This window comes from Zerene cesonia, chromosome 14 (genome assembly GCF_012273895.1).
Source record: "Zerene cesonia ecotype Mississippi chromosome 14, Zerene_cesonia_1.1, whole genome shotgun sequence".
Taxonomy (NCBI): Eukaryota; Metazoa; Arthropoda; class Insecta; order Lepidoptera; family Pieridae; genus Zerene; species Zerene cesonia.
The window spans coordinates 5,336,829-5,361,287 of NC_052115.1; the positions used below are offsets into that span (position 1 = coordinate 5,336,829).

The 24,459-nt window shown below is 33.8% G+C and overlaps 2 protein-coding genes across 2 annotated transcripts in view; one reads left to right on the forward strand and one right to left on the reverse strand.

The window, feature by feature from the left end:
• The window catches only part of LOC119831664 (follistatin-A), a 30,176-nt gene extending 10,466 nt beyond the window's left edge, over positions 1-19,710 (forward strand). The window contains exons 2-6 of the mRNA XM_038355110.1: positions 4,913-5,104; positions 7,510-7,719; positions 15,848-16,063; positions 16,468-16,695; positions 17,434-19,710. Coding sequence (XP_038211038.1) covers positions 4,913-5,104; positions 7,510-7,719; positions 15,848-16,063; positions 16,468-16,695; positions 17,434-17,510 — 923 coding nt within the window. The 3' untranslated portion in view covers positions 17,511-19,710. The remainder of the gene's footprint in view (positions 1-4,912; positions 5,105-7,509; positions 7,720-15,847; positions 16,064-16,467; positions 16,696-17,433) is intronic.
• A 1,618-nt stretch (positions 19,711-21,328) lies between these two features.
• Positions 21,329-24,459, reverse strand: part of LOC119831821 (mitotic spindle assembly checkpoint protein MAD1) — an 8,022-nt gene continuing 4,891 nt past the window's right edge. Inside the window, 4 exon segments of the mRNA XM_038355364.1 lie at positions 21,329-22,792; positions 22,912-23,010; positions 23,303-23,403; positions 23,710-23,892. Coding sequence (XP_038211292.1) covers positions 22,585-22,792; positions 22,912-23,010; positions 23,303-23,403; positions 23,710-23,892 — 591 coding nt within the window. The 3' untranslated portion in view covers positions 21,329-22,584.

Here is a 24,459-nt window from a genome sequence, read left to right on the forward strand (position 1 = left end):
AACTGAGCTGGTGGTTCGCCTGATGGTAAAAGATCACCACCGCCCATGAACATTCGCAAAGATAGTGCCTCTACGAATGTGCTGCCCGCTTTTATGGGTTAAAGACTGAAAAGGAAAGGATTAAAGACTGGAAAGAAGGAATGGACTGGGACGGATGAGGAAAAGGAAACGGGCCAAATGAAACATATTAGAAACATTTTCTCGTTGCAGATGAATAATTAATCAATCTAAACATATTTTAGTTGATAACACTGATTATTTCTTTATATGTACATCGTTAAAATCAACAAAAAAATGAGTTTAGATAACAAAAATTCAATCGTTTATATAAGGCAAAGTTGAATTTGCTTAGCTCGTCTTCTAAACAATCCGGCCTCTAAATAAAAAAGATCTGACATCGTCCCATTCACTCATAATGTGGAACTCACTAACAATATATTAAGGCGAACCAAATTATATTTTGACGTGATCAGTCGCCGTGGAAAATTAAATTAATCCGTCGATGCCTCAGAATCAAAACAAGCAACGCGTATTATTAACTGCACCGTTTTAGGAGTCTATTATTGGACCATTCATGTGGCCACGAATAACAAGAGTGGTTGACACAAACTCACTACCTCCGTCTATTTACGCGCTTGCGGGATTTCTGACGCACACTGTTTATTTTTCTCAGATCTCTCTCAATTTGTTGGCTAATCTGCTATGTTATTACAACAGCGGGAATTGTAAACTCCGCCAATAAACTTGGAGTTTTATTGCCGAAAGTTAAGTTCTATTAAATGCTTGGTTTGTTAACAATTTGCAGGAATGTAACACATCTGTTTTGATGGAAAGGAATTATTAAATTTAAAAGTTTTTAATAATACTATACTGATATTATAGACAGGAAATATTTGTGTTTTTTTATGTACGTTTGCAATATTTTCACATAAAAACAGTCTATTAGACCTATTTCAAAAACTCTTTCATGTTGAGAAAGATGCTTCGCTGGCGGAGCGCTAGTTTTAAATAAGTTTATTATTGATCGTAAATATAAAGTTGAAGAGCATATCGATATCTCAAGACATAAGATAGAATATCTGCAGCGGTCTACGCAACAACGTTCGTTTACTAATGATGGATTTTATCAAACAACTTGACAAAGTCAGAATATTATTCAATCATGACTTTATAAATAGTAACGACACTACAATGTACTGCATTTCGTAACGGTCTGCGAATTTTAATTGTACCACTGTATGCACTGGTTGAAATGTATATAATTTCAATTAAGTGAGTGTTAATTAAAATTCCATTGGGTTTTTGTATCTATAATTATTAAAAATGCGGCGAAAAAATGCGGGCGTGCATAGTTCGTAATTTTAAAATCGCCGAGCAAAAAACGATAGGCATGTGTTCTATAGCAAGATCCGCATTCGACCCCGAAATGTGGCGCCACGACTGACGGAACTTTAGTCAATATAATTATTTATACGACTAGCGACCCGGTTTGATACTTCACAAATATAATAAAAGTTTTTAATCGAGTGAGATCGGATATTATTATGGGGAAGATGGGGAATGTCTGATACCATTTCGTTCAATTATATTTAAGTATATCCTATTTTATTCCGTAAGCACTGGAAAATTTTACCATTTTTTTCCCTAAGATTTTCTAATTGTGTAATATTTTACTTTAAATTTAAGTTTCTAGTATTAGAGTATCTAAATATATTGAAATATATGATATGTACTTATATAATAATATATAAATACCTACTATAAATACATGACATTTCTATCGCTTTACCGAATTCTGTTAATATTCGATGTACGGCTAAGCTATTAAGATATCCTTATAAAAATGATTAACTAAATGTTTGAGGTTGTAATCAAGCTGCCTCGTAAACCTAATCAAATGAGAACTTTTTATTACTTTCCAACGAACAAATGAGTGTAACAATAGTATACTTGGATATAGATGGGATACAAGGCGTTCGGCCCGCGAGTCAACGGCCGCAGTCGCGCCGGCATTAAAATCATTATTCAGTTTCATTTGCATTTTTACCGCTGATCACAAATACAACAGGTATACAGAGAAATAAATGCCCATTCAGGACGTTGCATTGCATGATCTGAATTTAAAAAAATTGCGCTTCGAGACGGACGAACTGCGTGGATGCTGTCTGATTTCAAAATATATAAAAATCATTATGTTTTTTCTGTTAAATATATATTAGAATTTATAATCAAATTACTATTTTAAAGTTTACGACCTATAGAAAATTATAAATTATATCAAGATATACGAGTATTCCCACGCGTGGTTTTTTTTATTACACTGCGACTTAAATATTAAACTATATTTTATGGCATTTGTGACTACTTTATTTTCAACAAAACAGGTGTTTTATTTTATAGTAAACCTGTTTTTTAATATGTGACAATATTAGCATAAGTAACATAAAATATTAACCGACTTAATAGCAAAAAAGTCGAGCAAACAAGCAAAAAAGTCGAAAAACACGAAAATTTTAAAGCAACCTAACCTATAAAGTAAAGCTCAATATTTTCTTAAATCGACACGAGCCAGTCAAATTCCATAACTAAAGAATTTAAGATACCGCCGGCGTGCTGCATACAAATACTTCAAAATTAACACGTTTAAAAGGACAAGGAAAATAATAAGTGGACTGACGCGACGCGACGGGTGCCTAACGGCTGGCCATGTACGGAGAGCCCGCTATGAAAAATAGTGTCTGGTGAACGTCTAGTCCCCGCCAGTGAGTCATGGAGGAATTTGAGTGCGGTCTTACACATCTGCTTGTGCACGGGCTGTATCGATGGACCATTTGATGTGAAAGATCCGAGTTGCGTATGCGCTGTTTTTCTCTTCATTTTGCGTGCGCGAGCTCGCGGTCGCGTTATTTTGAAAGGTTTAGGTTTGTCGGTTTTCGGTTATACATTTTTATATCATTGTGTATCGATGTTATTATTTTAATCTGCTGTTCATCGCATTTATGTGAATATTTAGTAGGCATCGCATTGTAAAATAAAATACAAGTTTTAATTTCTACAGAATTTCCCGTGTATTATTAGCTCTATAAATTCAACTTACTCTTTTATGCATCAGCTTATCACAGCCATAAAATTATTTGCACAGTTTAGAATATTGTTAACATTTGCTTGGAATAGATTTTCATAATAATCGTATATGGCGACTCATATTGAACCTATAGTTTATATACTTTAAGAAAAAGAGAAATCCCGTTATTAACGAGCTCTGGTTAAAACAATCATAGCACACATGGTGGGGCCCTCCAGTGCTCTCGTAACTCTTTACTTATAAATTATTAGTTTATTGACGTTATTCTGTTCCCCTTTTACATTTCCTATTTCATTGTTCGATTTATAGAAAGCGTTTATTATTCTTTTGTTAGCGTCTAGCTTTCATACTATTTTATAAAATTGGTCATTTATATTGTTGGTACTATTTTTTAGCCTTTTCTGTTTATTTTTTGTTCCTTTATCATCATTGGCGTTTGTTCGTTTCGTAATATGTTTAAAACTAAGTAAGAAAATAAAATATGTACTTCTGTGGTTTAGAAGCAATAGTATTATAAGCTTTACATTTTAGCTACGTATAAGTTGATACTTATTACTGAATTGTTGCATTAATATACAGCTATGTATGTATGTATTTTAAACAAAAACACTGTTCAATTCCGGTAGTCTTGACCTATATAATAAATATATATAAGCACCATAAACAGGTTCGTGAAATAAAATCCAAGTTTTAGTTGCATTTAAACGTCGAGACTTAAATTACATTTGCATGCAAGTACAGCCAAACGTCACGTTGCCGTGATTACGGTAACTAATTATACGGCTGAAACAGCCCAGAATTTATATAAAAATTAATTATTTCCCTTACTTATTTAACGCTGGAATTTTCTAGTTGGAAGAGACTTTTTAGATTAATATACGCAATCGTAATCTGTCGTAAAATTGTGATCCGTAACGCACACTACACTGCTTACAAAGTTACTATTTTTCGGTAGTTTTTAAACTTTCGATGGGAAACCATTTTGAATTAGTCAATCGATATGATGGTTTTATTGAGGTTCCATTTGTTATAAAACTATACAGATATAGAAACCCAAACGAAAGTTTGGGAATAGGACATTATTAGCGAAACTGCGATGTATTGTCATTATAGTTTATCGAAAAATAATGTTTTTAATTGCATGCAAATGTAAGAAATCGCTTTTTTTTCGACAATTTGCAATCTTGCGAGTTAACTTAAAATAATACGGTTATTAAAATATTTTGGCGTATGACATCTTATATAACATAATATGTCCATCTAATAAGGACTTAATAATTTAGGTTTACCGCTTATTGTGTATATTATGTTCTGAGTATAATTTAAGAATAGTCGACATACCAACTGTGTTTTATTTTATCGATTCTTTGATAAAATAAAACAAAATGTATCCACATCTGTAAGCACGTGCATGTCTAGAATATGCATAGGTACATAAGTCCACACTTTAATTAATTCTTCGTTTAATAAATTGTAGGTTAATGAGACATCAGCAAGTAATTATAGATACTAATAGACGATCTACTTGTTCCTTTGACTTCCTACAGATTTGAAATAAATAGTCTTACGCATATAGTTGCATTACCGTAAAGAAAATCGATCAGTGAAACAGATGTACATCATCTGCCCCATACCCCACTAGGGGACACGGGACTTCACTTATATAGTTGCATATTACTCACAAAAAATTGAAATGTCTAATGAAGATCTCAATATTAAAAACTTTTAAATGATGTACATAAGATCACATTGCAGTGAACTTGATTGTAGACAGACGTTCATTAAACCCTAAAACCCTATAGATACTGAATATTATTATTTCTCCAGCCGGGATCTGCTGGTCAGGGATGGAGCGAGGCGGGCGCTGCAGTTCGGTAGCGGCGCTGCGCGTGGGCCGCGCGGAGTGTTGCGCGGGCGGTGCGAGAGCCCCCGCGGCCTGGAGCCCTAGGGACCTCGATAGTGGCGAGATATTTTTCTACAAGGCGCTCTCTGGAGGCGTGCCTTGTACGGCTTGCGCGGGTGAGTTACAACAAGTTTTAAAAGTTGATACGACACAATTTATATCTCATGATTATTTTGCTTTTTTCAAGAATTTTTTAGGTACATGGTTAATCAGGATGGAAATAAAATCGACATTTGTTGTTGGTATAAATGTATAAACTAATCTAACTAACATAAGCTTAAACTAACTTGTAACTATTGAAGAATTATGATATGAAGTACCTTTAGTCCCTTTATCCCCTTTTGCGGACCATAACTCGATACCATAAGTCATTGACACATTTAAGCAAAAACACATATTATACCTAATTATAATTTCCTAAGTAATCGTTGTGACTAATCAAATAAAGCGTAAGTATTACGTACTACGTATTACGACAATATGTGTTTATTATTCAATTGATTCTATAAACACTCGTCTCTATATAATTCTTTGTTATAGATGTTTAACAAATCGACCTTGTGGGATTACGGGGACGAAAACCGCCTTTCTAAGTTACAAATTATCATACTTCATCAAAACCGTTTCAGCAATGTTTCAGTGACAGTATAACAAACAAACTTAGCTACATTCACATATAATTGAATAATATTTGTAGGGATGGGTAAAAAACGCACTTATTTATTCCATACGTCTACATTTTACATCTTTGAATATGCATAGGCAAACTTTGAACCTTATTATTTACGAATGAAATTATTTGATGAGTTAAGTAAACGTATTGTTTAAAGATTTAGAACAGGCAGTTCATTGCACTCGAAACAAAAGCCTATGAAATACGCTTACGATATATTATAGTAGATTGCAAATTTAATTAAATTCTGAATTATCTAGTTATATTCTCAATGTTTAAGATTTTTGATACATGTGAAATGAGGCAATTTTTCTGGTGATAAATATACATTTTAATATTGTGAAATTATAGTAACCTAAAATTGATTTCAAACACTACACAACTTAAATAAAATAACCTCAAAATTATTTTCAAGTACAGTACAACGTCGTTGTATAATCATACGTACCAATATCATAAATTACTATATTATGCAAATAAGTAGTATAAATAAGTATTATCAAAATCTTAGATCTAGACTCTTTTGAAAAGCAAACACTGAAGGAATAAGGCAATGTCACATAATTTTTCATTACTAATCATAATTGCATCACCAAGTATTGTGAATGATGACCTCCAATATAGAATTAATTCTATTGGCAATAAAGTTTGAACCATACCTTATAATCGTGATTAGAATATATTTCGTTATCTATTGATTAATAAATTTATTATGATATTACCCAACACCTCCACATAAATTATATCAATACAATGGACAGCGTCGGGACAACTCCTTAACGTATAGTCAATAAAATTTAAAAACTAGTGTGACCGGATCCCGTAATAGCTTCTCTTTAGTCACACGTGTGCTCCTGAAACTGTACTAAACAAAAGTGAAGCATATATTGTACGATTCATTTAATTATGGAGAATTTTATTTCAAGCGCTTCACAATAGCTTATTAAGACCCATTGGCGGGGAAAGCTCTATTCAAGTAATGAGAGAGTACAGAGAATAATCCGCAAACTGCTCCATTTTGCGGTCATTCAGTTATAACTCTAGGTATTTTCAAGCTGGTTCTCTTTTAATTACTATTATAAAGTGCGGGGAAATTACTTTAGGGTTGCGAAGTGAACAGTTGCATTCGAGGAATCATAATGCATTCAGTTTGCTATAAAGATTGATACAGTAATATATATTATGTATAATAATAATGTTAAGTAAAAGCTTTAGCCCAATTTTATTTCAGAAGAGGTTTGATAGTCTAGGAGTTCAATTTAACACTGCGAAGTTTTAAATTTTTTTGGCCTTATCAGCGGGAAAAGGTTTATTATATTTCAATCAATTAAATTCATTGCAGAACTGTATTGTATTTATAATGTATAACACTTCTCACCTAAACTTAAACGTTTTTAGATATACACATCACGATTACGTTTGCTTATTCATGAATAATATCGTTCGTGATTAAAAAAAGAAATCATTCAGAAGAATTTGAAGATTTCACACATTTACTTTACTTATAATTTAATAGACGAATTCGAAAGGATTAATGAAGTCAAGTGTTTGACAAATTTATGGAAACAAGTGCTTATTCAATGACACTTAATAACAACAAAAAATTGTTCAAATATAGTACTAGTTCTGTATGAACAAATCAGATCATAAAGTCTCACATTCTGCTTGTGATGATGATGATCCTAATCTAATAAGATAAACTCATGAAATTATTGTGTTAATTATGTGTATAGATAGTGCTTCAAAATCAAGTATAAAGGAGTCATTTACTTACAAGCATGCAAACATACAGGTGAAGCTAATGAAAGCGTGTCAAAAAATCGCTCCTCAATAGAAATGTGTTAGCAGAATCGTGCGCCGGCGTATCGTGCGGCGCGGGGCGTCGGTGCGTGGTGCGCGGGGGGCGGGCGCGGTGCGTGTGCGCCGCGACGTGCCGCCGCGCGGGCTCCGTGTGCGGTAGCGATGGCAAGACCTACCGCTCGCTGTGCCGGCTGCGACGGAAAGCCTGCAGGCGGCCGACCAAGCACCTCACTCTGGACTACCCTGGACCGTGTAAAGGTAGGCGATAGATTTATGGTCTCGTCGTTCATTGTTTTATAACGCCCGGATTCCGAGTTATAGCTGAAATGCTTGGTACTTGCTGCAGACCGTCCTTTATGTTATTCATCATGATAGATTAAGGTACACTGGAAAATTTCACGAATCGCTAAACAGCTAGAAGATGTAAACAGATCTCGTATACCTACTGTATGACTACGTACTAACTAACGTGTTTAAGACTTCATGTTAATTAATTGTTTTGTTTCTGACTAGCGGCCCGCTCCAGCTTTACATAAATATCTAAAACTTAAGAATTTTTAAAATCAATATTTCCTGAGATTAGCACTTACAAACAAATAAACTTTTCAACGTTATATAAATTTATTAGTATAGATTTAGTTTGTGCCATGGCTACATCAAGTAAGTTATAAGTATATCTAATAAAAACAAAGCAAAGTTAAAGTGACACTTGTTGCATGGACAGTAACTTATTTGTAATTAGACCGACCTAAAATAAATTGAGCGTTAATAAAATAAAAAATGAAGTTTTTTATGTCATTGCTCAATTAGGAATGCAAATTTTAATAGAATAGTAAGTGTTATTGTTATAATTTGTAATATTTGTTATGAAGCAAAGATATTTAAATATTGTAATAATACTTTTATGATATTCAATTGGGTTTTATTACACACTGTAAGTTATAAATAACCTCATCATACTCACACGTATTCAATTTCAATCCATTTAGAATCATACACTTACCCACACAAATACCAACCTTAATTTAAAGAAACATACCATATAAGACTTAAACTTTGTCTAATAGTTGCAAAAAACAAATTAACTGTTTTTTGTCTTTAACTATTTCAGTCCGTTTCTTGGGAACATTCCAAGTAATTAGTCTAAGCTTATTTAAACAGTCTGATTATTTAATAGCAGATTAATGAACAGAACTGCAGACACTATCATAAATTGCGCCACATTTATCTGATATATTAAATAATTAAAGCATTGCGTTTGGCACAGTTCAAGCTCGATATGATAATCATAATTTAAATGAATTAATCTAATATTACCTATTTGGGAACAGCATTAATTAATTATACAGACCATAGAGGGCGGTGTCTATGATTTCTATATTTGAAAGAAAGAAAAAACATTTATTCGACGACACGGTGTGACACAAAAATACAGGACAAAGTAAAATAGGGAATAAGTAATTAGTATAGTATTACGTTATCTGTATGAATAATGTGATAACGACGAACCCCACACTACCCCTAAAAAGGATTTAAGTATATCATCTTCTGCCAGAGATGAGCATGGCGCTAGTTTTCAACTAGATCCTTGTTTCGAATTTGTAATGTAAAGCTACGCATTTAGTATAATCTTATGTTGTATACAAATAACATGTCACATTGTTTCTCCGCCATGGACATTCGGTACTCAACCGATTTTTATCAAATATACACACCATATAGGATAGTTTATATTATTTCAATTACTATAAATAACTAACCGGGTGGAGCCGCGTATCCAGCTAGTCTATTTTATATTTATTTCATGTTATTCCCAAATCTATAAATACTAGTGCCCTAAATTTAAACTAAAATCTACATATAAGATATAATATAAGAATAAAAACAAGGTAATAATTATAGTGCTAATGATATTGAATTGGCTTTTTATTATTTCTAAGTAGGTTATTAATTTTTTTATGAACTTTAAATTAATACGATATCTACTGCTGATCTGGAATTTATGTAAATAATATGATATTTTGTGCGCGGCTATATAAAAACAGACCCGTATTAATAAATTACAGTACTAAAATCCATCGCGAGTCAAAGGCCTAATTCGTAGTAATTATAGATTTGTTAATTAAGCTGGTTTGTTTTATCAGCATACATTCAAAGCTCGTTGAGGCTGACCTCCATTATCTGTGTATGCAGAGCTTATGCCGATTTCCTTTTACCTGCTATCTTAATGTCCAATAAATTCAACAGAACGCAATAAACGTGATAATCATAATCGAGCAGTTGAGCTATATAAGAGTATCATTGGTTCGATTATAAATCATTATCGCACGTAGACACTAGTTACTGCCACGCGACGTATTAATTATTCGAATTATTCATGGGACCAGACGGTAACTCATTGGCCGTCCGCCTAGCAACAACGTCTATCATTCTAAACGTTAAGCCACCTAGCAACCGTTTCCCGAGAACTATATTACAATTCTACAAAGTGTTGTTTACTACCTCATCAAACTTTACTGGCTCATTATTGGCGCGCCTAAGATTGACAGGCGAGCTGACCCAACGTGTATCTCGCTTTCAAACGATTCGAATGCTCTTTGCGAGAACCACTCATCGAGTTCTCATTTACCTCTTTCAGCCCCGTCATATTGAACCTTTTAATGTCCCGTAAGCCTCGATATGCACATTCGTATCAGAATAAATTTAATGACTGCAGATTATTCGACAAAAAGGTGATCGCAGCTGTCTGGACGAGTTCTTTTATTTTGCGAGAGTTGATAGCATAAAGATCTTCAAGATGACTGTCGCTGTCAAACTTGAATATTAATGGCGAATGGATTTCATTCGCGCGAATCATTGGGAAGGTTACAAAACTCCGTGTTTGCGCACAATAGCGTCCTTTGCTCCGTAATGTTGCACACGCCGGCCGCGAGGAGCGAAGTGCATCAAGATCGCGCCGACTTCAATAAGTTTTTTACGTCGTGCACGACAGCGTGCTCGCCTTTCCTCTCGTATTCTATAAAAGTTTTCTATAAGGTGTTTTTAATGGTAGACATTAATCAAACATGGGTTGAAGCGTTCTATCAATGGAGCACAACTATAATTACCGTCTGGTTTCTACGGAGGGAAGCGCGTGTTTTGTTTTATTCACTCCCGCGGACCCGCCTCAGAGCATTAATCCCTGTCCCGTAGTGACCGGACACTCCCTTGCTATCGCACTAGTAAATTGCCCGTTCCAAGAAGGTTGACTACATCTCTATTGGCATCGAACCCAATAATAGTTCATTGCAGTCCGCAATGCATGGTGAAGCATCGCCTGAGGTATATGAATGGATGGTTCAACCACGATTATGGATCCAGTTTGTATACTTTTAGTTTTGTGAACGCATAAGATACATGCGTGCGTGTATCATTGGAAGTGTATGCGGCGAGACAATGGTTACACTACGAAGTACGAAAGCAATGACTGTCCCGACTTGCGCAACTTGTTTTTATCGATGGGTACGCCTTCAGTAAATAATGACTAGTAAACGTAAAATGCACTCAAACACACACGCAATACGATACTAAATGTGTTACCGATATAACAGTCATTCATTGGAACTTCGCTGAATTAAATTTCTGGTTTTTGTTCAATTAAAGAAATTTAATACACTTAAAATTCCATAACCTTTCTTGATATGAATTCATACATCATCAAGTTAAAATCCCAGATACAGTTAATTTGTATACGTTTTAAAATACAGGAATTTCGATACCTATTCGGACTGTATCGTGTTTTCTTTGACAAAATAAAATATGCGTTCATTTAATATTCGCTCGGAGGGCTGATGAAATTATTCGTAACCATATATTTCCAATAATTTATACTACCTTTTTAATAATAAGCCTAAATAACACTTGTCTATATTTACATATTCTCTTTTTCACTGCGGGCTGCGTTTAATTCGCGCGTTAAAATTTAAATTTATTCAAGTCATTAATGCCTATCAGTTATCACGTTAATATCTTTTAATAAATAAAGCAAGTAGTCTGGCATAATGATTTCCTTCGTATAATAGATTTAATATTTAAATTAAGTTTGTTTTTAAAAAAGTCGATGATGTACAAATACAATCTATACTTGTATATGACAGTTAATTATTAATATAAAGCCGATATATTTGAACGCGCTTTTACCGAACCGATGTAGGAATTCTTTTAGCGTTGGTCAGTACCAGGGATAAAAACGCGGCAGAGCACTAGTCCCTACTATTCCCTACTATTCCCTACTAATATTATAAATGCGAAAGTAACTCTGTCTGTCTGTCTGTCTGTTACGCTTTCACGCCTAAACCACTGAACCGATTTTGACAAAATTTGGTATGAAGATAGAACTGAACTTGGGAAAGGACATGGGATACTTTTTATCGCGAAAAAAGGGTAGAAAGGGTTGAAAGAGGGGATGAAAGTTTGTATGAAAGTTCGTTATTGTGAAACCGATTTTGATGAAACTTGGTATGATGATGGAGCTAAACGTGGGAAAGAACAAAACATACTTTTTAATACGAAGAAAATACTCCTTACCATGTCGCGCGATATAAGCGAATTATACGCGGGCGAAGCCGCGGGCGAAAAGCTAGTATCTAATAAAAGAAAAAAATCGGCGTTGTTGAGATTTTTTTTTCGTGTAAGAAATTTTCCCACATGTTGGTTATGTGGTACAATTTTCTGGACACAAACGTTTTAATTTTAAACCATACCGGTATAATTAAAATCCTACAATAAATATAGTTGAACAAACTGTGCGGTGTTGAACATGTGACATTTAAACATTATACAGAGCAACATTGTAACGACACATCGCTATCGTAAGGTACCTACTCGTCTTCTGTACAAAGATCTTGCGTAGGTGCTAATAACTTAAAATAACGGCCTAAGAATAGAATTAGAATATTCCTAAAAGTTCTATGCATAATGTGTCAGCATTTATTTTACAAAATAAATACGAGTTTAGAGTTGAGTTCCGAAAGCAGAGATGTCGTTCAATTTATTAATGTTTTTTTGCTTTATTCGTGTAGAGCTAGGATTTTCTTTCAATGTTATTTGGTCTATTATGTATCATACTTTGTTAAGATTACATACTAATCGCTTATTTGAAAGCGTTTCTGTAATATATAATAGGTAACTTTTACTATTTTATCGACTGGTATACTATGAAACAAAACTGTTATAAAGATAAAAGAAAATAAAAAAAATAGCATCATTACCGTGAAAACGAGTTAAACAAAGGTGAAAAAACTGCTGAATAAACCAGATAGTTAATATTCTACGTAAACGCTTGCTTCCAAAGTGATAATTATGAGCACACATAATTACAACGAGGAAATGTATTCGCATGTAGCTTTTGAATAATGTTATGTATTGCGGATGACATCCGCAAGCAAATCAGTGTAATTACGGAAACTGGCCACGCCAGCTACGCAGCGCGAGAGTCACAAACACGGCAGTGTTAACAGATTTACAGTGTACACATTTCATTTCTATTTTATTGAGACAAATTTTTGGCCCCAAATGTCGAGCAATGTTCGTGCCAAACACTCAGAAGTATTCATCGCTTTAAAGTAAACCAATTACTTTAAATATACAAATTAATTACTTGCAGCATTTTTTAAATATAAAAAAAACTTGGCAATGCACATATAGAAAAGAATTGTCTGGTAATAAGAACAAGATGAATATGATATAGGAGTTCCAATGTATCATTGCATTTTTTTATTCTAATTGAATAGATCAATGTTTGCATCTGAGTAAATCTAAAAACATGTAGTTATAAAAGTCACTCATAATAATAAATTCACGTTAAACAACGACGCATAATTATCAACGTAACGTACATTAAAGACTCACCGCGGGATATAAATACGTAATGAAGTACGAGTATTTATTTAAAATCTTGTTTTAAACTGATTATATATGAATACGTTACTATTCACGAGTGTACGGTAAAATATGACATGTCAAATACACATTTACCGAGTGCGTGGGTGGGTGTTTTGACAAATACCGGTACGGTTATACGCTCGCAAAACGTTTCGATTTCGTAACAAGTCCTTTGAACAATTGTGCACGCATTGTGTAATGCGAACTAGGAAATGCAAGTAGAACGTATTAGTATATTTTGCAAGTACCTACGTACAGATGACAACGGTTTGAAAGTTCAGTCGGGGCGGTTACGAATCGCAATAGTGTGGACTGCGGTTTACGATCAATTTAAGCGTGTGAACTTTGTCGCTTTAGTGTTACAATATGTGCGGAATATTTAACGAGAACAGACATGCATATCTAGTGAATTTCCTAAGTCGTTAAGATAATATTGATCTATAATAAATTTTACTTGATTTTCCTTCAATCTGTTGCGAGAAGATACATATATAGGCATAGTTGTTTATGATTTTAGGTCACGTAAAAGAGAATCTGTCGGTTAAATTTCGAAGCGTAGATAACTAGAAAACATAATAATTTTAAGTGTTTCATGTACGTCTCATACAACACAAACTCTATCTTATTTGTTCCATAGTTAGTAGTTTCGTTTTACAAGTGACAATTCATAATTGTGACAGTTGATTTTAGCCCTAGACCGGAACGGACAGGCGTCCTCTTTTCAGCATAATAAATTATGTATATTACGGAACAAGATAACGTCACTCTAATGGTTCTTCGCAGGACCCAGTTGCGAACAATCAGATGACTGATAACAATCGCATCTGAATATAAATGCATAGTGCAAGTTAAAACCATATCCATGAATACTGTAGGTATATTTTGGTTCACTCATAATTGACGTATTCCAACTTCTGTATCACCCAATGTTAATGTTAATTTGTTTAAAAACAAAATCAATACATGTAAAACCGGTTTAAATAATTAAATATGTACTGCTAAATCACCAATAAACTACAATGACGTTATACAAACGTCGGTACAAACAAAATTCCTAGACATCAAAATATTTGCGGCACCTACCGCATTTAGATGTTGGTACGAAATAAACATGTTTTATGATAATTGCAGTTCATTCACATGATCTATAAAACGATTCATGTGGTTACAAACGTTTTATTATTGTGGCGCTAAAGCATTAAGATATTAACTAAATATAGTTTTAAAAAACAAAAGAAAAACACGCTTCAATGATGGAATTAACTTGTAAGGAAATAATAAATGAATCATGGCGATCGTAAGCAGGATAAATAGATAAACTCATTAAATTATTGTATTATCACCGATCGTTGATGTGTATACAAAAGATGAATTAAATCTGTCAGCTTAAAGTGGGTCAAAATCGGGTCTACAAGAGTCGGTTACATACAAATATACAGGTGAAGCTAATAAAACATGTTAAGAACTTTAAAATTATTTTAGTAGTTAGGTACGGTAACATCTCCAAAATAGTAACCAAATGCTTTCAGTATGTTATTATTTCGGGACCGGTCTTTAATTCTTAATTTAGTTGCACTCAAATTGTATTTGTTATCGAGCGCCTACGCAACTTTGTACAAATACGTAGAATTTAAATGCAACAAGCTTATAATTATCGCAAAATACAACTGTTTGTTCAGAAGCATGTTATCTCTTGTCAATTGATTAGCGTAGCGCGGTCAATGCTTTAAGTTTTCACAATGTTGACCTGACTAGATAAATCTAACAGTTTTAAATTAGATTTAATGCATAGCGCAACTAGAATTCAATAAAGTATTCGTATGATAAAAATTTGTTCATTTATTGATTTCTTGTTTTTTGCGTAACACTTTTGTTATATTTTTTTTATTACATATTTTATATTAGAGCACACTAATGCTCACATTTGTAAATTTGGGTAGTAGATTTTATATCAATACAGGCAATATAAATATTCCCAACAATGTTGCCCCCATTCGGCTCTCGATAAATAGATCGTGCCTTAGTAAGTGGCGTGTCGTGTTAGTCTACGAAGAAATTAAGCTATTTACATAAAATCTAAATTAAATTTGACGAATTATCATATTCTATTTCCCGGCAGCTCATGTTATCGCAATTGCCAGATATGAAGCGAATATACGCAGCCGTCGGCCTGATTCGTACCGTGATAAATTTGCTGTAATCTAAGCTCTAAAGTGGCCGCACTTGATCGCCGTCTAGACTAGACTAACTATCGCTCTATAAACCGCAATATGATACAATCAACTGGGAAAGGCGTCAGATATTTACAGAACTCGCTCGTTTGTCTGATTTCTACTCCGTTATTATGTTACATTAGGCGTCGTATTTCCTCGCGTAACTTTCGGTATGATTTTTAAGTGGTGTGAATTATTTGTTTGCGGAGGGCATGCGATTGCAAGGTATAAAACTTTTTGTTTGTTTGCAGTGGGCAGTTGTGAGGGCGTGCGGTGCGGCGGCGACAAGCGGTGCGTGTTGGACGCGGAGTTGGGCGCGCACTGCGTGCGTTGCGGCGCGTGCAGTGTGGCGGGCGCGCCGGTGTGCGCAGTGGACGGCCGGACGTACGCAGGCGCCTGCGCCTTGAGGAAGGCGGCCTGCGAGCGGGGACGAGCGCTACCACTTGCCTATAAGGGAGCGTGCATAGGTAAACCATATCGTTATCAAAATAGAAACTATAAACCTCACTTATATCTACTAGCTTTCTGCTCGCGTACTGAAAGAAAAAGACAGTCTCGTTTTATATGTAGACTTCCTGTTCCGTGACATTTCCGGAATAACAACTATCCTAGCTATATCCTTTCTCGTATCTCAAACTATCATTGTAGGTTCTAAATCTCATCCAAATTTGGCCAGTGGTTTAGAGGTGAAGAAAAGAAAGACAGACACTAATGTTATTACGTTAAAGACAATAATTTGTTGGGATATCTTATAAATGCGATTTTCTACAAGATTCTTTCCAACGTTTGCGTAGCAGATGAGTGATCCAAGTAACGTCCAATCGTCAATAACATATTCAACAGTATAATAAATAAATCGTGCACTTGTCAGCGAACGCTACGTGCTCCTCGATCTGGTGCGGCGCGGGGCAGCGCTGCGTGCAGGGCGGCGCGAGCGGCGCGCGCTGCGTGTCGTGCGGCGCGTGCGGCGGCGGCGGCGGCGCGCGGCGCACGCTGTGCGGCTCGGACGCGCGCACGTACGGCTCGTGGTGCCGCCTGCAGCGCGCCGCTTGCCACGCTGGCACCGTCGTGGACCCGCTGCACCCGGGGCCGTGTAAAGGTACTTACGATACTCTCCAATAGTTTTTGCCGGGGCCGGGTGAGTCGATGCGTAGAACATAAAATATCGGCTGTACTTTGACCCGGTCATTAAATTTGGGGATTACTATACCATAATACATTTCAAAGGTGTAATACTTGCAACAATCGTAGGCCACGAGTTTAGAATAGATCACGGCGGCAGGGAGGCGCATGCAGAGCCCTAGAGATTGGTCCTCGCATGAAGGCCGCAAGAGATCGGTCTTTCTGAAAGTCTTTGTAGAAGGTCTATGTCCAGCTATGGACGTCTTTTGGCTAAGCCCGAGACTACAGTTATTGCTTGCTGTTCACAGAACTCTATAAATATATTAACTATTTATATTATTTGTCTCAATATTATATGTATGCCATCAATCCCATTTCCTAGTTCCTAATATTATACCTATACTCTACATTTTACAATTTATGTGCGTAACATTACGTAGTAGTGACCTATTTAATATTTACGGTGTGGAATATGGAAATATATCAATCTTACGCACAATTATTGATATGTGTCATTCTCTACCTCGCTCATTTAATACACATTAGATACACAAATAACAAAAATTAAATAGATCATGATAAGAAAAATAGATTGCAACATTCATTTAAATTAACGACTTCTGAATAATCTGAAATGTTTGTTTATTTGATTATGGACGCATGTAATGTTGTAATTGAACAATAATAATTAACAACGCACTATTTCCACCTGCAGGTACTAAAAATATAACGGACAATATTGTGACTGAAGAGAAACATAGAAAACATGTGGATACAACGAGGGTTCTTTAAATGTTGAGTGCTGTTGATAGCTTCGGATGAATAGTGTTGGTGGCGAGTGAAAGATGCGAGTACAAGACTGAGGTGGGGCGTGGTCGGCCCACGTGCTTGTTGATATGTAAAATGGTTGGAACAAATTGTCGCCAAAGCTACAAGAATTTACACATTGTCTACACGTATTTGATCACATACCTTGAATATTACTCTCGAATTATAGAAATAGACAGTGTAGATTTTATCTGTGGTAGCGGTATTAAAAAAAATTGTTCGAATTTAGAATTATCTCGAAGTTGAGAAACTTCAGATTAATTGTAAACTTTTAAACTCACTTCTAGCAACGGCGAGTTTTTATCTCGATCTATTTAGATAAAATTTTAACCTGACACACTGTTTGTAGATAAATAATATTTCTATAATTTTTAACTATTAACACTTTTACATTATAAAAATTTGAGCACCAAATCGTACTTAATATTTAGTCAAAATGTTATAATTTAGAAGTGTAGTTAGCACAATATGGTACTTCTATGATGTAGGTATTTCGTATTCTAGAAAATTCTATTTTCCGTCTGACGACGTCACCACTGTGAACGAAGCTTGTAGGATGAACTTTCATCGAACTGACCTTTTTAATTTTATTAACTTTTAGTACATATTTTAAGACTTTGATTATTTTCACGACATATGGCGCTTATGCAATATTTATTATTAAGTTATGAATTATAATGATCTAGTGCAATAATGTTATTGAAAATTGTGTCAAATTTATGTTAACGTGTTTTGTTGTGTTTTTTATTAATATAAAATTGGAGTTGTATCGCAAAGGTCATTAAAATTTAATACGAAAATATTTAATAATATGTTGTAGAATACTTTTTCAGTATTATGTCTATGTAAGATTTTAGAATATTTTTTTTATTATTATTATTAATTTCGGAACATTTTACAATGAAAAAATTAAATGTGTTATAGAATGTAGTTAAAAGTAATTTATTGTTACTTTTATTTATATCCAAAATATTTTCAGGACGCATGGATGTAGTGTGTAATATTTAAATTGATCCCTTGAAGTGGTTCGGCTCTTGTACGCGAGTCTTGCTTAGCTTTAAATAGTTGAGTTAAATTATAAGTTTATGAGTCCACATTAGTCTATGCCCATAAATTTTTTTGAATTTTCTATGCCAATTTAATTTGACATAGACCAATTTAATTTTTAATCAAGCTTAATATCGCATATTAATTTGCGCTCGATCTGTTTTGTAGCCAACATTCTCCAAAGATGTTTCGAATTCAGTCGAAAAAAAAACAGATGACCTACGAACGATAACACTTTGCCTTTTCTTAAAATTTATTTGTGTATAAAATAATAAGTATTTATAATTAATATTGTGTACTTTATAAGTTAAGATTATTTAACACTATGTGGACACTTGTGCAAAAACACTATTGTCAATTATTTTCCTAGTAGGCGTAAATGTTATAAAAATTTAGGTAGACTTGTAAATTATTTATCAAAAGTATATTATGTAGTTCTTTCGCATTACGGTTGTTGCTTGCCGTTGACTGTAGTCTATTTAAATTTAAAAGACGATTCATAATTTCTTATGTTTAATTCTACCATTTAATATCGCTAAAAATGTCTAATGGTTATACCTTAAGTTTATCTTATTTTTTATCACTAAAGCGTATGGTTTATGAGTTTCTCGAAATAAAAAAAAACATTGGACGGTGTGTTCAAATTGGAACGTTAAACTTTAGAGGCATATGTATTCAATGGCATATCAAAATGATAAAAATATTTTATACCAACGATATTGTATTTTAAAATGGCGAAGAGAGATTTTTAGAAGAACTCAAACAGTTATTTTATATCTACATCGATAACGTATTTACTTTGGCCTAAAAAAAAAATATGACCTAATTTTTTTTTTTAATAAAAAATGTACTCAATTTGAATGCACCCAACGATCCCATAGATATAGCCTACAAATACCAGTCAGTTGTATAAAATCTACAAGCTTACGTGAAGAATTTCAAGCTCGATCCTGTAAATGAATAATAAATTATAATATTAGCCAGTGTACGCGTACTACTCGAATTGTTATCTTGTTTCAACTTTGTTGTGAACTACTTGATTGTTGTAGTTAACGCAATTAATTAGAGATGATGTATAATATATTTTCCTTGTTTCTTCATAAATATTTTACATGAGTTTCGTTTTTTTATTTATCTGTACCTGTACCTCTCTAATTCAAAGAAGTACTTCTTTTAAATAGAAGTTGTGCTTCGAATAATTTAACAAAAAAAGATTTTTTTGCGAACGAATAGTATGCCGCATTTATTTATGTCTAAATAAATAAGAAAATTAAATTTATAAAATCACTAACATACTTTTAAGTTTTAAGACAAGCAAATGTGTAGAATAGTACAGGTACTTGGTTGTTGCTATATGTATCTCTAGCTTGTCATTTCAAAATATATTTTATACATTATTTGTTTTAATCACAATTAGTCAAATAACATTTTTCATGTATTAAGCAAAGAAACAAAAAGGTTATAAATAATAGGAATGAAATTAAAGAAAATTAAATTATAAGAATGAACTAAAATGTTTATTAAAGATTCACATTCACATAGCATATTATAATATTTTCTCATCTATACATACTATTAAAAATAAATACATCGGAATGCACATAACTACAAAAAACGAAATAAATTTTTTTTTTAGTCATAGCACTCTTTGAAATAAAATCCCAATCTACAAAATGATACTTGGGACGGATACATTCTAATTGTTTAGGTAAAATAAACAAATATACTTACAATCACATTCAAAAAATATCTGAAGTAAAACTCTGCCTACGCGTCTATCAGGCAGAGTTTTCTAAGGAGGTTTTTGCAAACAATTTTGAACATTACCACAACGAAATAAGGTGTGAATTTGAACAAATGTTTCTGCAACGCCGTTCGGTAAATTTTAGACTTTTTTAATGGTGATTGTGAGACTAGTTGCTTGCAGTATGTTGATACTTTTAACTAAGCATTTTAAACACATGTGATAAGATTATGGTACCAAACTTTCTATGAGCTGATAGAGATAACACCCGGTAGGTACCTTGAAATTGTAGACTCTGATGCACTAGCTAACGTGTGTTTTATAAAATGAGTGCTTTCGAGAAATCTTGTAACATACAGACAATATATATATAAAGAACTCTTTAATGTATTTTCACATATAATATTAAGCCTAAATCTAAAATAATATCGCAATTAATCAAAGACAACTCAACTGAAATAGGAACATATTTGCAAACATCAAATTACAAAGCACAGTATATTCAATTTCATAATGAAATTAATTACTTATTGAATGGAAATAAAAACTGGCTGCCAATTATAAAGAAACTAATTAGTCATTTATTGCCTGTTTATATTCAAACAAGTATTGGCCGTATTATTTTTGGAATATTGATTGTCCTAACAAAGTAATCCATTTTAATTATTTTTATTTATAGTATCCAAATTTCGTTTAAAATGTAACCAACGGACAACAGCTACTTTTTCGTTTACTAAGTAATATAATTAATGCCAAAATTGTGTTTGTTTGTTTTCCTTTCACGACGGAACTGAGCCGACGGATTTACGGTGAGATTTGTCTGTAGATAATTAGGAGGCTAGAGAGTGACAGGCTATTTATCAACGCGCTAAAACATCTCATTTTTAATAAAAAAAAAGGAAATTTTCTTTTTACCAAGCGGCCGAAGGAATACTACAATATCAAGGCGAACAAAGCATAATTATATTGATATAAAAGAATAACTAGCTAAAAGCTATGTAAACGTCAATCAAATAAGTAATTATTCAACAATTAATTCCTTACACTCAACCTCATACTATTTATACGAAAATGCTAGCATTCTATCGCTACATCATAAACACAAAGCATAATGTAGTGCTACAAGCATCTTTTAATACTTCGACGACCTTGGTTGGGTGTAAAATAAAATTTTCCCGATGCAATATCTGTTGTTTCAGGCAAATTAGGTATGAAGTCGTATCGTATTTTCACTATTTAAGCTAATCTCTCAATTAAATTAAATAGGGAAAATACGATAACTGCATCAGCCAACACGTTTAACAATCTTTCGTCAAATAACGTTCTACAAAATGACGGTATTTATTTGTTCCAAATTTCGCCACGTCCGAGATGATCCTTGCAGCACTATAGCACAGATTCCGTTATTAATTTTTTTTTTTCTTGTAATTAGATATTACGTTTCATTTACATATTCAATATATTGTTAATAGTCAGAATTAAAACATTGAACAATGCAAAATTCTGCCTAGATTTAACAATAACAGTTTCCCACTATGACATATAAATAAAATAATGTATGTGGTTCAATCCAGTTGTAGTTTAGAATAGTACTATTCATAAGACTTATGTTTATGTGAATAAAAAAGTATTTAGCTTAAGTTTGTAGATTATGGCTTCTTCTTCCTAGAATTAATTCAGGATGACTCAACCACACTTCACTATAACCAATCACACAGACTTCGACGTGCTGTATCATCTTTGTGATATGCCAATAAAAGTTAATAGCAATATCAATATACTCTAAAGTCAAAAGTCAATTTCCATAAATCTTTGCTATGAATCTCAAATCACTGAACCACACAATATGATAGCCAATGTAGTCCCAAACCTGGTGTTTATCCAAGTGAATAGTGGACAATGGAAGTTTTTCTAGCAAATTGCAAAATGTCTGTGTTTGTGAACTTCTCAAACCTACATTTACTTATATAACATTATCAGCCCATATCTGTTCACTCTGCAGGGCACAGGCTGCGTGGCTTCTTGTAAACTATCCACTCAAACATATACTATGCACAAATTATCACTGACCTATAGAAAACACAATCCATAATAGCTGATTGATCATCTGAATATTCTCCGATATAACTCTTTCTCTATTCCAACAAAACGCACACACTATCCATTTATTCCCCATGAATCTATAGACTATAAATCCCGCACTGCATAACACAACACTATCCTCGGACACAGCACTATCGCCAAACACTAGCACGCCACTTGCATGGTGGTGCGTGTGAACAGCTCCATGGTGAGAGCACTCAGGAACACCGGAATCGAGTGGTGCTGGTGCAGGTGCAGCTCCACCAGCTCGCCCAGCGTGGAGGAGTAGTCCGTGTGCACCATCTCTATGCCGTCCTCGCAGAGCGTGAACGTGAGGTATTCGTCTGGTGTGTCTGCGTACATGTTTGATATCCTGGAATGGAACATTCATAATTCAGAAAACAATCGCATAATTTAATACACTTTACTTTCATTTTAATATTATATCGCTCAGAACAAAAACAGTTTTAAATTATTTAATTTATTTATTACCTATAATTTTTATGGCCAGTCCTGTCTATTTTGTAGCCTAGCAGCATGTAGCAAACATCTCTGTACTCCTGGGCTGATGCCGTGAATTCTTCTTTCATTCTACAAGAGTTGGAAGAACATATACATATATAGATAAGTAGTGAAAACTTATTATTTTTATAAATATGATTATATAATATATTATAATTATATATAATATATTTTTATAAATATGAATATAAAAAAAAATCAAATTGATATATTCATCTGGGGTTTTTATAGTCTCGACCGATTTCAAATTTTTAATAATTATGTATTTGCTTTAAAAAAAGAAATATCATAATTTTTTTTCATTAAATTTTTGGTTCATACGTAGGCTACGTTAAAGTATATATAGTTTTTTAAATGTTACCGCTGCAATTTAATCCTGCTATTTTCGAGCTGCTGCTTCAATTGCTGCATATCTTCTGGGCAGGAGCCGCCCTCGCGGAGAGCCGCTTTTAACTTCTTTATCTGTAAAAAACAACAAAATAAAACGAACCTCGTACAGTTTATCTTTTTTCTTTTTTTCTAACAGCTATGTAACTACAATATTTAAGTTTTATTCTCAATTTTTATGTCAGAAAAAGTTCATTCAAGTTTTTTTATATGCATGTTATTTAAAGAGTTTTAAGAAAGCTCGCATTTTAAAAGTGTTTAGAAAAAAGATAAGTTACAACAAAACTTATTAAAAAAAAAGTTTCATAGAAATTTCTGGAAACAGGCGACAAGAATGTCGGGAATAGTTTACGAATAATTAGTATAATTGATATTACCCACCTCTTCCTGAGCTGTTTCCAGGTCCATTTGCATTTGTTTGTGAGCTACGGCGGCTGGGTTGTCCGCTAGATGCAATACCTGGATAAATCAACAAACAGTTAAGAAAACCTACATATATAGCGCATAGATAAGTTTGAATTTTGAAGTTTCAATTTATTCATTAATTACCCGTTCGCCCCGGCTCTGCCCGTGGTACATATTTAGCCTATGTCACTCTGTGTAGTTACAGCTTTCTATTGGTGAAAAAATTTTAGAAATCGGTCCAGAGGTTTTTGCGTAGAAACGTTACAAACATACAAATATACAAAAATTTCTTCTTTATTACATTAGTATAGATATATGCCACCGATATAACTCATATAGCTCATTGAGCTCATTGAGAGTCGTGGTCAAGTAAAATATCCACATTCCGAGAATCAACGTGCTATGGCTCTAATGAAAACGCAAATATAGAAACATTCTGTGGCTAATACGCTATTAGGTCGTGCGCTGTATCTGTCACCGTGAGATTACAATCAGACCGTTAGATTAGCTGGACTCCCGCTAACTGGATTCCCGGGGAGTCCGGCGGAACATACATAATGTCACAATTTGTCGAAAGATTACAATTTCGCGAGCTATTTATTTATTTCTTATTCACCGTCACCGTCGGCCTACGCCTTACGCCTCTAAAAATGGATTGCCTACTTTAAATTGGAGAGGTATTAAGGATAGATTGGCGAGAGAAATAAAGGAAAGGACTGGAAAGGG